Source organism: Pinus tabuliformis, chromosome 6, assembly GCF_031772625.1.
Source record: "Pinus tabuliformis cultivar Carrire ecotype Pingquan chromosome 6, CPIR1, whole genome shotgun sequence".
Taxonomy (NCBI): domain Eukaryota; kingdom Viridiplantae; phylum Streptophyta; class Pinopsida; order Pinales; family Pinaceae; genus Pinus; species Pinus tabuliformis.
In genome coordinates, this window is record NC_142292.1 from 119,437,562 (window position 1) to 119,455,938 (window position 18,377).

The following is an 18,377-nucleotide window of genomic DNA, read 5'->3' on the forward strand; positions in this document are numbered from 1 at the left end:
ATTAATGCTTAGAGGGTGATATTAATGACGAAGATCTTGATTTTCCTACAAGACTAAAAAATTAGACATTTCTCGTAGTGGCAAGAGGCCTAAGCATAAGAAATAGATAATACATTTACTTCTCTTTTCTAGTTTCTAGTAGATTTTATAACTATTGACTCTTTCATATTTATTATGATATTTCTTTAAAAAGTATATGACAATTTAAGTTTGAAGTTGGCAATTATAACTCATTAGTAATGAATTATGAATATGATGCTTCATGAAAGTTGAAAGTTGTTTCATTTCATTTCATTTTATAACATTTCATTTCATGTTAGATATTATTTGTTGTAATGGTTACACTTAGCTTACAAGTACAACTTTGGTGATCAATGATGATAAATGTTATATATTGAATTTTGAAAGCTTGAAACTTTAAGATTGATGAATCATGAGACTCAATATGTTGTATATTACTATGTTACTAACTTGTGGATGTGGTTGATGGAGATTATAACTTCTAGATGATTGTTGTTATATGGTTCAATCTATGTTTCTTTATGTTTTTTATATTTAATTCATTATTCTACATGTTTTTGTTGACATAGATGTATCAAAATATAATCTATATATATATATATATATATATATATATATATATATATATATATAAAACGCTCTGGGATTTGCTCCCAAACTAGGAGCTTCTGAAAATGTCGCTCCTCCTCCCGTTTTCGCTCCTGCTCCCAAGTAACACTCATGTGGTAGATTGATGCAGTTGAAAGAACAAGAAGGAGCGTATCATGGCCATAGTGTAAAACAAAAGAATATTAAAATGCAAAAGGATGGTCGGGACATACACATTAGCATGTGGACAAAAACCTAGCATAAGCTCTATCTCACTCATATGGCCACCACTCGGTTCTTGGGCCAATGTTGTCCCTGTACATCAAAAGAAAAGGAATCCTTGCATGTCCCAACCCTTGATGGGAAATGAGTTGCCACATCATTAAGGGGGTAATAACTGTTATACATCATAGTATTGTACAAAGCAAGCTTTAACCCTTTGTTGAGCTATGAGAACATCGAGAAGTAATACAAAGAAAAATCAAGAAAAGGTAAAAGGTACACAAGAGGGGTGGAAAATTTGTTGAAGAATCTAGGGCAAATAAGTGTAGTGTGATTCTTTGTTACTTGATAACAATTTGTGGAGTCTTTTTACTTTTTCTTGTTAGAATAATCTTCTTCTTCTTATTATTAATGCATGTGTATGTACTTCATCAAACTACTACGAAAACATAAGAATAAGAACACAAGATGTTGGCTCTCTGCCCGGGCCAAAACCTCTCTTCTCTTGAGGGGAAAAGGAGCCCTCAATCACTACAGTGTAAAACAAAAGAATATTAAAATGCAAAAGATGGTCGTGACATACACATTAGCATGTGGACGAAAACTTAGCATGAGCTCTACCTCACTCATATGGCCATCACCTGGCTCTTGGGCCAATGTTGACCCTGTACATTAAAAAAAGGAACCCTTCCATGTCCCAACCGTTGATGGGAAATGAGCTGCCACATCATTAAGGGGGTAATAACTGTTATACATCATAGTATTGTACAAAGCAAGCTTTAACCCTTTGAGCTATGAGAAGTAATACAAAGAAAAATCAAGAAAAGGTAAAAGGTACACAAGAGGGGTGGAAAAATTGTTGAAGAATCTAGGGCAAACAAGTGCAGTGTGATTCTTTGTTACTTGATAACAATTTGTGGAGTCTTTTTACTTTTTCTTGTTAGCTTAATCTTCTTCTTCTTATTATTAATGTATGTGTGTGTACTTCATCAAACTACGACCAAAACATAAGAACAAGAACACAAGATGTTGGCTCTTTGCCAGGGCCAAAACCTCTCTTCTCTTGAGAGGAAAACCCTTTAGTAAGTTTCTCTTATTGAAGCTTCTTATTAATCAATGCCAAACACTAGACCCCTGACTTGAATATCCTCCAAGCATAAGAGAAGTCCTTTCGACACCTTGTTTCTTCGACACTTCCTCCTTCCAGCACTTTGACCTCCTTCTTCTGGCACTCCGATCTTCTCGCAATTGTTGATAGACCTTGCTGCACTTGCTCTACAAGAGACACCTTTTGATAAGTTCCTTTTCTTGTGATGATCCCTTTCTTCTACTTGACCAAATGAGCTCTTTCTTCAAGGTGTAGGTGTAGACTTGATATGACTGTTCTGCAGCCCTAGATTTCCGCACGTGTGGTGATTTCCTTGATATGGTAAGCTCTTTTCTTCCTTTGCTTGCGTGTCCTTCTCCTTCACTTGATTGGGAGACCTTATAGGTCTAGTTTCTTAGCCCAATTAGAGAGATATGCAAACTGTGAGTTTCTGTTTGTTATGACCGCAGGAAACCTTCCCTGTCCTCGCACGTGTGACTGTAGATTGCCCTAGAAACAATGCTTTAAGATTCAATGCTCTTCCTTCCTTTGATGGTGCACTAGAGGCTCCCTTTCTCGTTTTTCACCCTTTGCTTGCTCATTTACTACGTTGATTTCAGAGGTAAGTAAGTGCGTTTGGGTGGAGTGGACAACCTATATATATAGAGGACTATCCCTCCTTTTAGGCCAACTAGTAGGCCTACTTGAGGATAGTTTGCAGGCTGCCTTGTCGAGCTTGCTTCGGATGGCTTCTTTGGTGGTGTAACATGCTTGAAGGAGCTTCTTTGATGGTGCCTTTGCATAGGAGGGGACTTGACTTTGCTTGGAGGTATTCTCTTGACCCTAATACATAATCATACATGGTGTAACATGCCTTTAAGGCCTTCAACATTTTCTTTTGATTATTTGACTCACCTATGGCACTTAACATGTGCTAGACCTATTTCAATGAGCAAGAAACTCATTTATATATATTATAAAAATAATATTTCTTTTCTTGAATAAGTACACTCCCTCTTAACCAGGGAGGTATTCATACAACATTACAAGGTGTTTGGCTATTATCAATCTTGAAGAATTCACATAAGAGAAACCGGATTTGCAATCCATCCCTTATAGCATCATATCCATCAACATTGTCACAGTGTAAGGCCTTGACTAACAACTCCATCTCTTCATGAGATCATGAGCTACAATGCTGGCGAGACCAAAGATTTATGGACACCTTCATCATTGTCTCTCAAGGTACATACCCACCCGGGTGTTCTCTGAGTATGACCTTCTATGACTACTCTTATCTTGGATTCCCAACGCTCAAAGAATATTGGTCCTCTTGCCTACTCTTGTCTTGGATGCCCTACACATCCTCAAAGAGTATTGGATTCCAGATGATTGCCCAATCCTTCCATTCTTTCTTCCCAGGTGAAGACAAGAATGTTGTGTCTATGTTGTGTCTATGTTTCCATTCATGGCCATCATCTAGACTTATGGCTATTAGTCCTAGTCTAGTACATGACCCATAAGATGGCAAAACACAAATGTCACTCCTTTGTAATCAGGGGTGATCCAAAACTCCCTCTTGATTAGGGACTTGTCAGAGCTCCCTCTTCACTAGGGACTCTTTCATTCATCAGTGACTTCTTCGTGGGTCCTTCAGCTACTTGATCTCCTTTCTTGCTTGATGTCATGAAGTCTTTGTTCGAACTTCTTCTAGGTAGGGCACCATCCATTGATTACTTTCCTTCTTGGTTTGTCATGTCATTGCTTCCTTCATGGAAAGTGTCTTTCTTGCCATACATCAGGTTTTCTTGTCATCTGGCTACTCCTTTGTCATCTGTCCATGCTTCAAAATACTCTTCTCATGTATGCTTCGTTGTACTTGCTTGTTTACATGCTTCGACCTAGTAGTCCATCATGACTTCATCATGATATTGCTTCAATATTCCTTTTTCTTTTGCCGGATGGTTTCTTCATCACGACATCTTTGTAGAGTAGAATCAGTTATCTTCATCTTTCATATCTCCAAGGCCTTCATAGGTGTCAAGGGTCCTTCCTTCCTTTGTCAGAGTTGTCCTGCCTTCTTTTGGGAGATATCTTCAGAGTATCTTGTCAGATAGTGATTTTCAATGATGCATCTAAGTATCTCTTCACTTCTAGTACTCTGAATCGTGATACCATGTGGATCAATGTTTGTTCCCTTTTCTTCAACTTGGACTCTTATGTTTGAAGAATTCAATGCTTCTTTCGTCATAAGTTTTTCTAATTTGTTCTCCAAAGATTTCTTGTCATCTTTAAGTTTTTTAATTTCACTGGGCAGATTTTGATTATGATTCCTGAGACATAAGAGTTCTTCAACTTCTTATTCAACTTTATTTTGGCATTCAAGCATCTCATCTTTTAAATCTTTGATTTGTTCTAATGATCTTTGATTAAGGTTTTTTAAACCCAAATTTTCTTCTTCCTTCTTCGATAGATTCTCATTTAATTTCTTCTCGAAACATTCATTTTTTTTTTTGCTTAATTTTTGTGTTGTAGCCTTGGACTTCTTAACCTTTGCAAGTAATTTTTGACTCTGGTCCCCTGGACAAAAAAATTCCTCATCCTTTTCTTTTGACTCCTTGTAAAATAAATCTTTGAGATCTTTATGTTTACTTTCTGATACCCCATTTTTATGTTTAAGTTTTGTGAGTTTGTATTTTAATCTTTTTATTTGCATTTGCTCATTACCTTGATATTCGTCCATAATAATTTTTTGTTCACATAGACAACCTTATTTGTGATTTTTAAATATCAACAAAAACATAAATTCTGTTTTATAAAAGAACATTTTGTCCAAAATATTGAGTTATTTATGAGATTCATAATTCACAATCTCACCTGTTCTATAACTCCCCTCGTTTATTATTAGTGGGTGCATGGAAAAGTATCACTATTATATAATAATATCTTGTTTTTATTCACAGCCTGAATTGAACTTCTTCGTTTTGCTTCTCTTATTTCCATCCTTTTAATTATTTTTATACTTTCTAGAAGTACTTTTCTAATAATAATTTTTCTTTTATAAAAATATAATTTCATATATATATACGATCCTGTCTTTTATATTCTACCTTAAGGACCTGTTTAAAAAAACACTCTTCATTTTATACGTGTGGATTTTATATAAATCTATATAATATATATTATGTTTTTACTTTTTTTTAAAATATATTTTCATATAATTTCATCTATATATATAAATAAATAAATAAATAAACAAAGAAAGAAAGAGTACCCCTCTGCGTTAAGAACTTGTTTAACAAAAAAAACACTTTTTATATTATGTGTAGACTTTATATAAATCTATGTTTAACAAAAAACACTTTTTATATTATATGTATAGACTTTATATAAATCTATGTAATATATAGTATGCTTTTGCTTCTTCTTTTTAATATATATTATCTTTTTGTTGCTTTGTTTTATATTTAGAATATACAAACTATTCTATACTTACTTTTTTGAAGTTCTTTTTTATAATAACTTTTTGACTTTAATCAATCTTTAATTTTACCTCTTTGACTCTACTTCTAGTTGAATTCTCCCACACATAAAATATATTCACATATTGATTTAGGTTTTGATGTGGTGTAATTTTATTTTATTTTTTTCTTTTAATCCAGCCGTTGTTAACTTAATAATAAGGTTGGGTTACCCTTCCTTCAAAAATTAAACAAAACTATAATGAGAGGATGTGACCATATAGATAGTAGAATACAGGACCTTGATGATTTGTAGACAAACTTGCTACACAACTAGTGAAACAATAGTACGATTGAATATAGATGGCTGCATTTGATTGTACAAAATATGGAGTGCAATAAATTAATTAATGTACGACAACTATGGCAAAGAGTACAACACTAGTCTAACTTAGGGAGGAAATGATTTTTTTCACTACATTTTTCTTGGTTAATCAAAATCCCGCAAATATTTTAAAAAACTTGAGTTTAAGTTGTTTAATATGTAGAATTCGAGTGTCCCAGAAGAATTTTCAGGATGCTAAATCCATTTATGCATTCCAAAATGCATTTTAAGCAACAAAAAATCACATTCTTTCTTGAAATTGTTTTGCTAGATTCCCGTGAAAAATCTATTTCCTTCGCGGATGCGGGTGATTAAAGGCGCTGGTACAGTGCAACAAATCTGGGATGGCAAATGGCGCGGCCACATGGCCACCCACGCTTCCACCCAGAAGCCCACCGCTGAAATTAATGGCATTTTAATGCTTTGTGCGGGTCGAGGAAACCTCATTCTGATCCATAAGATGGCGATTTCGGACCGCCTTCCCCCTGTTCCGCCTCCTATGAATTGCAACTGTCTCCCTGTTGCTGCAGAGCCAAGCTTGCGCACGCAACGAGGAGACGTTGCCAGATTCTTTGCTGTATTGAAATGGTAGAAGGTGCCCACTTCTCGCATAATCTGCTTTGTTGCTTTCGCATTGCTGCTTCGGCCCTGAATCCTGCTTCTGAACCTTGAATTCCCTATTCTCCTACTCCCACTGGCCATTCCATCCCTCGTTCTGCCCCTCCTAGTCCTCGTCGGCCCAATTTCAACCAGGCGACTATGCCTCGTCTGCGTCACAAGATGCGCTGTAGAAGAGGCAGCAATAGAGGAAGAGCAATTTGCCCCCCCTCGCTGCCCCTCTCTGACTCTACCCCTTTGGAATCCTCCTCCCGCTCGACGGCGGCTCATCTCATGGGTCGTTATCCCGCCACCCGTAGTGGTAGGGGGCGTGCACAGATGGCCGGCTCTAGGTGTGTTGAAGATGCTCCACAACCGCCTGCTGCCTCTGTCCCGACGCAACATCCCAACCACTCTACCCAGTTCCAGTTTCGTTGCACGCTGGAACGCCCTTGCATAATTGCAACCATTTCAGTCGCTTTCAGAGAGGAGCCTCAAAGCTCTGACGTCCCGGTTTGCAACACTCAGGAGCGGACCAACACCAGCAGAAGGAAAACTCCTGGTAGCAGCTCTGGGACATGCAGAACCCATGGTGAAGCTCCGGACCGAACAGGCGCAGCTCAGGGACACAATATTCCAGGCGGCTACACGAATATGGAAGCAACGACGAGTTTATTTCAGGTTTTGAGCTCCCGGTCACCAAACTTAGGGGTCTTTTCTGCGGTTTTTTTGTAATTCTTGTCAATTTTGATGTTTTGTTCAACAAAATATTCCACTATGGTTTTATAGGCTGGTTCCCCTGTGTGGGCAGCACACTCCTCTAGTTTTGGACTGGTTTCCCTGATGAGGGCAGTCATTTTCAGTTATTGTTTGTTAAACATGGCATAATCTGAAACAGGATCTGTAGAGGCCGGTGCCTCCATGTACTATTTTTTGTTACATTAATAGAATTAGTCATATTTAAAAAAAAAGAAGAAAAAATCTATTTCCTCTTTAAGTTAGACTACGCCTAATTCATATGATTATAGAGATTGGCAGTGGAATTTAGCAAATAATGTACATAAGATTGCTAGTTGCATGGGCGATATTATACGACAGTGGAATTGAATGGCTAGTGAAAGAAATCTTATGGAATTGGACATGTACATCAGTAGATGTGTACGAATGAGATTGAGCAGACAGATTCATTTTTTATGGTTGTACAATTAATTGATCATACGATTGTATGGACGCAACATTTGCAATTTAATTCGCTGCATGAAGTACGATTGTAATGGTAGCTATACGACATTGTGAGTGGACCGTGATTGAGCATATGGACGACAACAGAATATGGTACGAAATTCATACAGTAAAGTGTAGGATGGAGGCAATAGTGTGGCAGTGGTTGGGAATCGGTGGCAGAGCTACAATAGTGTGAAGTTGTGAACAATATAGGGCAGTGGTAGCGGCTTGGATGGTGCCAACCTTTTTTTTTAATAATTACTTTTTTTAATAACTTTTTGTTAAACTTTTTTTAATATAAATGATGGCATATTAGAGAAGGTGTCCCTACGCAAATAGCCTCTTCAATATATAATTATTAGTAATTATTTAATTATATATTTACATTCACAAACATATTAAGAATAACTTTGTAAGAGAAACGATTGAAGACAAGAATGTGTTATTGGTAAAGGTAGATACATTGAAGAATGTTGCAGATTCATGAGAAAAATCTGTGAGAATTGAAAAGTTTGCTTGGTGTAGAAAGACAATGGTCATTATTACCTTGGATTGTTGATCATGTACTCTTGTATTCCCCTGGCAAATAAAACAAGTGGGAGAATGTTGGGCATGCTTTATATTCCTTTTGTGACTATCCTTGTGTGTTTTTTTGCATCAGTTTTTTGTGGTTTTGGGTGCACAATTTTCACTTTTAGTTGTCTTATGCATGTCGTGGTTCAACCCACGGTTTTGTAATACCAGTTAAACCACTACAGTTGTATTCTAATCTAGGGTAAATGAATTGGCGACTTTTGGATGTCAGAGGATATATTTATTATATTGTAACATTGTAATGGTAAAAATCTATGTTGCACGGGTTCGCGGACCTGGGGGTGGGGTTCTCAAACTGGTCCTGAGTTCTTGTCCCCAAGAACCGGGTGCTGGAACAGGGACGTCCTAGATGAACCCTCAAGAACTGGGTTCTTAATCCAATACTCCATAAACACGCAATGGGTTCTTTCGTTGAAATGGGTGCGCCAAACCCCGCGTTTGGGTGCGTGGCGAGTTCTTCAGTGGTGGGAGTCAATAAGAACATTTTTTTATTAATTACAAAGTCATTGCTTTGACTTATAGCTCGACCTCCGACCTGACGACCCATATGCAATTGTTCATCTCTCACGGTGGCACAGTGGCACAGGTCTCTCACGGTGGCGCAGCGACACAGGTCTCTCACGGCGGCAATGTTTTGGTGATTCGCATGGGTCTACTATCTCTCACAATGACGCAGAGTTCGGTGATTGCACATGTGCTTGGACCATGGTAAACCTTAAACCCCTATCTCATATTTTGACTAAATTTTTTCCGCAAAAATTACCTACTTTTCCCACTTATTCCCACCAAATGGTCTATGAGTACTAAGTCTTTAAAGTATTATGTGACTTGTCTTTTATCTTGAGACTTGCAATGTTTACAAGCTCATTGTCTTCATCAAGTTCATGATCAGGGTAGGCATGATCACGAATCCTTTTACCATCCAAAAGTTCAACAAATAATAAGAGGTAATCCATTTACACAATGTTGCATGGTAGATATGAATAAAAAATGTGAGCAACTGCATGGATGTTGTACAATACTGTTGATAATTGCTAGATGCAAGAACGGGTTTCCTTACTCACTAACACATTTTTCACATTATACAAGCACTGATAGTTTACAAAGAAAATTGTGCTTACACTTTCTTAGTTTCTTGAGCCTGTTGGGAATTAGGAATTTAGACCCATATTATGCCCTTATTAGCACTGTTGGGACCGCTTGCTAAATTTATCGAAGATGTATTGGCAGCTAATTATCCCAAACTCTAATCCAAGTTTATACAATTTTCGATACAACGAACTGTGTACACCATACAGTATAACATTTTGATTTAAATTTTAAGTTTTAACTAATCTTTAAAAAGTTAATTTAAATTTAAACTTTTAGTGAAATTCACCATCGATAGAATTTAATTATTTATGTGGCCCGAGTTTACAAGTTTTATGTGGTAGGTTTTGTTCGTGTTGCAACTTAGGATAGATAACTTTGTGCCTTTCAAATTTTTAGTTTTCTAATGTCCTTATTTTGAAATTTTCAGATTTGGCATTTTGGTTAATTTCCAAAATCAAGAATGTCTTTATCAAATCCACAATATCCATTCTGGAAATATGTGGAAAGGCAAAAACCTCCCAGGGGTGCTAGGGGGATAGCAATATTAAAATGCAATTTATGTCAACTTGAATGGAAAGGGAGCGATACTAGAGTTAAAGCTCATTTTATGAAGATACCAAGGAAGGGTGATCTTGCAATGGAGACCCGGATGATCCCACTAGACTCCCTAGTGTACAAAGATAGCAACAAAGGGCTGATGGTAAGGCAAGCAAGGAAATTTTCCAACCATGTCGTAATGTTGATGAAAATGATGACTCCAATGAGGAAGAATTACCATCTGATGATGAAGTTTAAGTTGGTGTTGAACATGTACCATTTAGAGTATCAAAAAGCACTTCCAGTCATGCACGCAAGAAGCCTAAATTTGGTGGCATTTATGACATGTTTGATTTGAAAGGTAGGGAGGGTGTTGATCTTGCAATAGCAAGATTTTTTCTTGCATGTGGCATTCCCTTCAATGCAACCCATTCACCCTATTTTGAGAAAATGGTTCATGCTATTAATGATGAACCTCCAGGGTATAAAGCGTCTGGTTATAAGAAGCTCCGAATTGTGTTGGTGGATAAGGAGAAAGCCCATTTTGAGAAGACAATGACTCCTTTGAAGACATCTTGGAGTGTAGATGGATGCTCAATTGTCATGGATGGATGGACTGATTGTAGGAATCGTCCATTGATAAACATCATTGTCTCTTCCCTATCTAGTCCTTATTTTCTCGGGGCTATTGATTGTTCTGATCAAGAAAAGAACATTGTTCTTGAAAATCCAATTATGTGATGCCATTGTAGAGGTGGGGTCATCCAATGTTGTTCAAGTTATTACTAATGCAGCTCCAGTGTGCAAAGCAGCAAGGGTAATGGTTTAGAAGGAGTACATGTTAGTGACAAGTTCCAACTTTCAAGTTTGATTTATTTTATATTTAAATTACATCAATTGCATTTTTAATTTTGATTACAAGTTTTATTTGTTTTCTAATTTTTATCAATAAACATTCTGATTTATTAATATTTTAATTGTGTCTTTGATGTACCTAGGTGTATTTTTTGGACACCATCTACAGTGCATTCTTTGAATAATGCATTGAAGGACATTGGGAAAATTGAATGGATTCAAGCGTTAATTGAAAATGGCCACAAAATCCAAATGTTTATATGCAACCATCACCAATCACAATCCATTTACCGCAAGCATGCCAAAATGGAGCTTCTTAAATCAATATATACTAGATTTGCCACTTACTACATTTTATTTAGGTGGCTTGTGGAGATGGCAAAGGCTTTGACTGCCACAGTTGTTAGTGACATGTGGGACCAGTGGAGGTTATCTACCTCAGATGCAGCTTTGGAGGGGAAGAAGTTGATTTTGGATAATCAATTTTGGGTTGATGCCAAATTTGTTGTGGAATTTATAGAACCAATTTGTGATATGATCTGCTATGAAAACACATAGGGTCCATGTTTAGGTGAGATTTATGAGAACATGGACTCCATGTGTGAGAGGATCCAAACCATCACAGATAGGAAGGATCCTACTTTATGGCCACAACTGAAAGAGTTTATACATGGGCGGTGAAATAAACTGAACACCCCTCTTCATATGGCAGCTTACATCATTAATCCTAAATGGTATGATCCCACAACAGGAAGGAGGCCTCCTTCCCAAGATAAAGAGGTGTTCAAAGGATTCTTGACCGTTGTTAAGAGAATTTATGGTTGTATAGAAGAAGCCTCTGACATACATCTCAGTTTGCCCAATTTTCACATGATCAAGGTGTCTTTGGTTCACATGCAACTTTGGCTGATAGACATAAGAAGAAGGATCCAATTGATTGGTGGTGGCTTCATGGTGTTGATGCTCCTGAGTTGCAACAATTTTCTGTATGGTTATTTGGATAGGTAGCTAGTTTGAAGTTCCTTGTCTTATTTCTCAAGTTTTGTTTTAAATTTTAAATTTTAATTAATTTAATGGGCTTCCCTTAACATTCCAAGTAGCTTGTTCCTCATATTGCGAGATGAATTGGAGTACTTATGCCTTTATCCATTCAGTAAAGAGAAATAGGTTGGGCTCAAAAAAGGCATAGAACTTAGTGTACATACATAGCACACTTAGTCACATATCTCGAAAAGACCCTGGGCACAATGAGGGTCTTTTCAAGAGGTGGGACCAATACACAGATGATGCTACGTGTGTAGACGAGGAGATACCACTGGATGGCCTTATTGAGCTATCTCCAGTTGCTATGGATGAGCAAGAGCCTCAAGATGAGAGTGATTCCTACCTAGAGAGCATGTTGATTGAAGACCCAAGTGATGTTGATGACATTAATGCTAATGCCATGGCTTGAGGAAGCCATTGTTCACTCTTGAAATTTCCTAGTTCATGTTTGGAGATGACTTAAAGGGAAATTTTGAATGTAGTATGACAATGGACACATATCATGATTCTTATTAATATGTAAACTCCAATTTGCACTTGATATCAAACTAGAAATTTGAAATTTCAATGTGAATGTTCAATGATGTGCATGTTTAAATCATAAATATTTTATTTTTCTTGTTTAAAGTTGGAAAATGCACAAGTTCATATATATATATATATATATATATATATATATATATATCCGCCGACGAACCCACGCACCCTATTTCAAAAAGTGTCATACCCGTCCCTGAACCCACGTACCCTATTTCAAAAAGTGTCATACCCATCCTTGAACCCACATTTCCTGGCAACATAAATAAAAATATATTGAAAAGCATTTCTAGTTTTTCCGATTTGGGTTGCAAGGGTAAAATATTTGTGTTAATGTGTATTGTTGCAATTTTTCTATTTCTATTAAAAATTTGTTTGCAGCAATTAACTGAACAAGGTTAAAAGCTACACTCCATGACTAGTCAAACAAATAATATAATAACGAAGCAGTTAGATCAATCCTTAATCAATGGTTGACCATATCAAATGGTAGCCTCTCCAAGAGAGCTTACCCTATCCAAAAGTAGAAAGTAGTGTTTAAGATGTCCTCAAAGTCACCTCCAAATAATCATAAAATGTGCTCCAAGATGGCTACAACTCAAAACCTATGCAAGACAGCAACATGTGAAACCAACAAGTTCTCTTCAATGTGCAACCACCTCAACCTTCTTAAGTTTTACCAAATCAACTCCCTAATAAAATACTTCAAAGTGATTACAACTCATCAAGTAATATGTAAAAATAATGTTGTTCTACAAAACCATCAACTGATTTACTAAAACCCCCTGCTCAAGAAAAGTGTGCCCTAGAGAAGTGTGCCGTTCTCTCCCAAAATAGTGTGCCAAAGAAGGGAGCACTCCATCATGAACCCTAAGCCTCTTCTAAATAAACCGTTTCAAGTATGAAAAGATGCCAAATGAAGTAGGGTGCTTAAGTAACTAACCTTCACCAGGCTAAAATAATAAGTTAAATCAACGTCAACATGTGTGCACAAATGTTAATATTCTGATATAACCATAGTCCATCTCAAAATAGACATTGGATGATTAAATCACCATGAACATGTGCCAATGAAGGTGTGCACTCCATCAAAGTGTTGTACTGTGTAAATAATTATATTCCCTAGCAAAACCCCACAATGATAGAAATAAATAATAATCTCCACCTAGGTGTGAATGTCAGGTGCACCACCATTAATGGACTTGTTACATATTGTAGCTTGGATAGGTGTTTTAGTCTTGAGAGGTGTTATTGAGGCTAGGAACACAAAGGATTTAATTATTTCCAAGCCCATATAATTTTTCCTAAGTTTCACGAAGAGAAAATATCTTAATTATGTCAATTAGTGATATTTTAAATATTTCCTAAGTCTAAACTTAGGAAAAGTGGATAATTAATTGACATTAGTTGAGATAAGATCGGTTTGCCTCTAGAAACTTGTAAAAGGTTTCTAAGATGATATTAGTCATTGATTTGATCAAGTGAACTTTTAATCAAAGTCATTCATTTGTGAATGAGATATTATAAAGGGAGGTTAATGGGTAGCATTAGAGACACATCGAGTCGCTGATTACCAAGAGGGTTCCAACAACATTGATTGAAAAGAAATTTGCTGGATTTTATTCTTCACAGAGGTTTTTAGTTTCTGAATGACAGAAGGAGACGAAATTATTTCTGCAGAAGAAGACTGAATTTGCAGTTTATCAGTGCGAATTGCCAGGAACGGTAGTGCAAATTTCCAGAGGCTGCCGGATTGCCAATAAGAATTATTGGAGGCTGCCAGATTGCCAATACGAATTATTGGAGGCTGCTAGTGCGAGTTGCATAGGGTAGTGTGAATTACCAAAAAGGACTGAGTTGATCTGCAGAGGGAGACATTGAAATTACTCAGTTCGATTTGGTCAAAAGTGAAAAGAAATTGCCGGAGCTTAGCTAGTGTCAAGCAAGCAGTTGAAATTTTAAATAGTAGTTTTTGTTGAAGATATTAATATAAACCCTCAGATTTGAAAACAGGTTTTCCCCACATTGGGGTTTTTCCAGGGACATTTGTCCAAAAATACTTGTGTTCATTGTGTGATTGGTTTCTTGCATTTTCTGCTGCTATTTTATTTTGTGAATGGTGTTGTTCATATTATTATTCATTACTTCCAGCAAAAGAATTAATTTATCACGAACAAGTAATAGGAAATAATTAATTAGGTTAATAGCACTTTTTGGGTAGCCAGAAAATTTCACAGGACTAACATATCATATACATCATCCAACCCTATAAAGAAGTACATCAACATGGGTACTAACATATCATTAAACACATTCCCCACTAGGCAATGTCTGATATCACAATGTTATATGACCTAGAAAAATCAGACTAAGACAACATGCATCACCCCACCACATCAACATCATAAGAGAAAATGGACATTACAAAGTGCTAAATCCATCCAATCGTCAAGTATGCCCTTATCCTACATCCTAAGTCACCTGACACGGGGATTCGGGACACGTAGGATTCGGGATTCGTGGCGTCGGATTCGGGACACGCTGACCCCCCGGAATAAGACACGTTATATATTATTTTATTAAAAAATATATATATATATATAAAATATATATTTAAAAATATATATATATATATATATATATATATATATATATATATATATTAAAAATTAGATATTATCATATTTCTTACACAAATTTTAATTAATGATACAAATTTATTGATTTCAAACATAGATCTTCATCTATAGCTATTAGCATGCATAGTACATACAAAATTCAAATAAATGTCAGTGGTACTGGTCACATAAATGATAAATCTATTAAAAATTTAAATCATGATTCATAATTCATAACTGAAAGACAACTTACAACTACAAGATAGTAAGATAAACACACTGACAACTGTAGTTTTCTCATTAAGTCATCAAATCAAAATGTGTTACATAGGTAGTGTTGGTGCAATGCCAATGGCAAATAGAAATAGAAAATATAAAACAACTACAGGTATACAAGCCTCAAGGCATCAATTAGCATCAGAATCAGCATCACTGTTCCCATCATCATGGTCCCCACTGCTCTCCTCTACATCCTCCTCCTCCCCTGTATCCATAGTCGCCTTTGCATCTGCTGGTATGGAGGCTGACCCCTCTAAGTCATCAAATGATAAATCTAACAGGCTCTAGCACTGGATCATTGAGATCCATGTTGGCCAATGCTAACTCAACAATGGTGTCCAGACCCATATCATCAGGAACAGTGTTACTTGGGAGCGGGAGCGAAAGCGGGGAGCGGGAGCGAAAACGGGAGCGAGAGTGACATATTCAGAAGCTCTTGGTTTGGTGCTCTTGATTAAATACGAGTCCCATACCCTAAGACATGAAAAAATTCAATGGAAACATTGCAATCCCCCAATCCTAAAATCCTGAAAAACTGATAAGTCTGCTGGATTTTGAATGAAATCTAAAATTCTACTTTCTCCATATGAAATCCAATGAGGCCGGAACCACTCTCAAACATCCTGAGTCATTTCATGGTAATGTTAAAAATTTAAGTAAAAGGATGAAAATGAAGATTAAGGAGAATGTCACTTTTACTTTAAGAATTTAACATTACCATCAATAGCATGTCAATACTAGGGCCTAGACTTGATTATGAAGCTGCCAAAATGCTCTACTCCTTGCTGCAACAGCACAAATCACTTACCAAATGAAAATATTAATGAGCAAACACGCCCTTTTCATACCCGCGCTGAGCTTAGCAAGTCCTGGAAACCGGACACGTGTCCTAAAATCGCGACACGCCCCTGAAAATCGCGACACGCCCTCGGACACGACGTGTCCTGTGATTTGGACACGAATCCAGACCGAATCGTGTCGGATTCGCCGGATTCGGGATTCGCAGGGGGTTTAGGACGAATCCGGTTTCCTAGCCTACATCGAAAACATGAGCTCCATGTAGAACACCCCCTCCCCGTAGTGACAAACCAACATAATAACATCATCAAACAAAGTCAATAGGATTCTCCATGAAGAAGATAACACATTAAGTGGCAAGCATCTAAATGTCAAACGAATGATCCAAAATGATGGAAATAGCATCCACAAACATGAGAAGACCATTGATCACCAAAAAAGAATGAGTCCTCTCCCAAGATATCCTCATCAAATGGTCAAATGTCAAGAAGAGAAAAGGATCCGTGAAGATGTATCTCTCCCAAATCCATCAAAAGCTACAAGGCCTAAATGCATCAGTGGCAAACCCCATCAATGTGATGAAAATCACAATATTGAAGCTCATACAATTTGAGGCGTAAGACACTGTAAGAACTTATTCCAAAAGAATTATTTCTCTGCTGAAGCATGCAATATGTTCAATTCTAAACATAGATGTTTGAAAAATTTGAGTTGTGGCCTTTAACATGCAATATTCTTGTTTATGGAATCTTCTGGATATACCACGTTTATTGTTTTTCAACGTTTTCGATCAAGCCAATGTGGTCGATCATGAGGAGTGGTTTGTGTGGAGAGAATCCAATTATAAGTTGTATTTATATGTTATTATAAGTTGTTAAAAGTGTAGGTGTAAATAAATTCTATTCTAAGATTCTACTCTTCTTGTTTTATTACTATTTGTTATTAAGTTCACTTTTTTGTTACGGATTACTTTGAGAAATTTTAGTTTTTATGCAATACTCTCTGTTGCTTTATACTTCTAGATTTGGGCAGGATCACAGGTGGAGAAGTTTCAACTTTTATTGTAACTTGTCATAACCTGTCATATTGCAGGCAGAATCAATTAATGCGACGAATGAATCTGTATTGAAGATTGCATTGGATCATGGTAAAACAGCAGGGTTAATTAAGCCTCATGATCGAATTGTAATATGCCAAACAATAGGGAACTCGGCTGTTGTTAAGATAATTGAGCTTGAAGATTAGTCTGATACAGAAAGCAGTTGGCAGGTTTTAGTTTCGTGTACAGCATTTCCTTAGGTATATGCCATACGTGCATAGTTATATCTGCTGAAGCAAGGTTAATTAAGCCTCATGATCGAATTGTAATATGCCAAACAATAGGGAACTCGGCTGTTGTTAAGATAATTGAGCTTGAAGATTAGTCTGATACAGAAAGCAGTTGGCAGGTTTTAGTTTCGTGTACAGCATTTCCTTAGGTATATGCCATACGTGCATAGTTATATCTGAACAGTGAATTTGAAGAGGTTTTCTTTTGTGTTTCAAATTCATCAGCCCAGTTTTTGCTGATGAGATCAACCAATAATAAGCCGTTTCAGCATGGTCTGCTAATTCAAAATTTGATGAAGCAAGTGGGGCTTAGATGTTTTTCTAATACATATGATTTCATCATATGGCTTTTACTGAGGATCCTGTAATAGTGAAATTCCAAAAGTATTTATTTAGATTAATTTGTATTTGATGAAGAGATCGGTCCATTATTTACGAATTTTTGTATGAAACAAAAGACACGAATAAATGGTATATTTTGTGAGAAAATGAACAATCATTTTGTGTAATCCGAGGAACGGATGTTGAGTGATTAATAGATTAGTTTTTTCCTAAAATGCGGAGTATTTTCTTTGATAACAAAGCAGTGTTGTAATTTTATTGAACTTGGGCTTTGGAAACACCTTATACTCATGTGTACAGATGTTTTCAGAAGTGTGGGGCCCTGGAGAAAGACATTTCATTGGCTATTTTAAAACAGCAGTATCTGAATTATTTCATTGGTTTAACAAAATACCTTTGTAACAATCTGCCATACTGAGTGTTGATATCCTGCAAGGTTTGCTTCTTGGCCTCTGGGGTAACAACTTTTGAGTTGGAGTTATTAGATTACGGGGGCTGACAACTTTTGAGTTGGAGTTGTTAGATTACGGTTCATAAGAATAACTTGTTTTTTCCCTTTTGATGGAATGAAATTTGCTGGTTGTAGTCTGAAATCTGGATTGCTGAGATTTTAAAGCCTAAAAGCATCTCTGAAATTGGGTATTTGAAGATTGAAAAGGCCACGATACAATATAAGTGGGTTAGAAATAAGGGAGAAGTTAGTTTCACAATGCTTTGAGAGTGTTATATGGACACTATTCATTTCTTTCATTATTTCAGGATTTTGC

At 36.6% G+C, this 18,377-nt stretch overlaps 1 protein-coding gene across 1 annotated transcript in view; it reads left to right on the forward strand.

Annotated features, from left to right (window-relative positions):
* The window catches only part of LOC149257628 (pyruvate kinase 1, cytosolic-like), a 266,221-nt gene extending 248,535 nt beyond the window's left edge, over window positions 1-17,686 (forward strand). The window contains exon 16 of the mRNA XM_089414476.1: window positions 17,032-17,686. Coding sequence (XP_089270602.1) covers window positions 17,032-17,184 — 153 coding nt within the window. The 3' untranslated portion in view covers window positions 17,185-17,686. The remainder of the gene's footprint in view (window positions 1-17,031) is intronic.
* The last annotated feature ends 691 nt before the right edge of the window (window positions 17,687-18,377 follow it).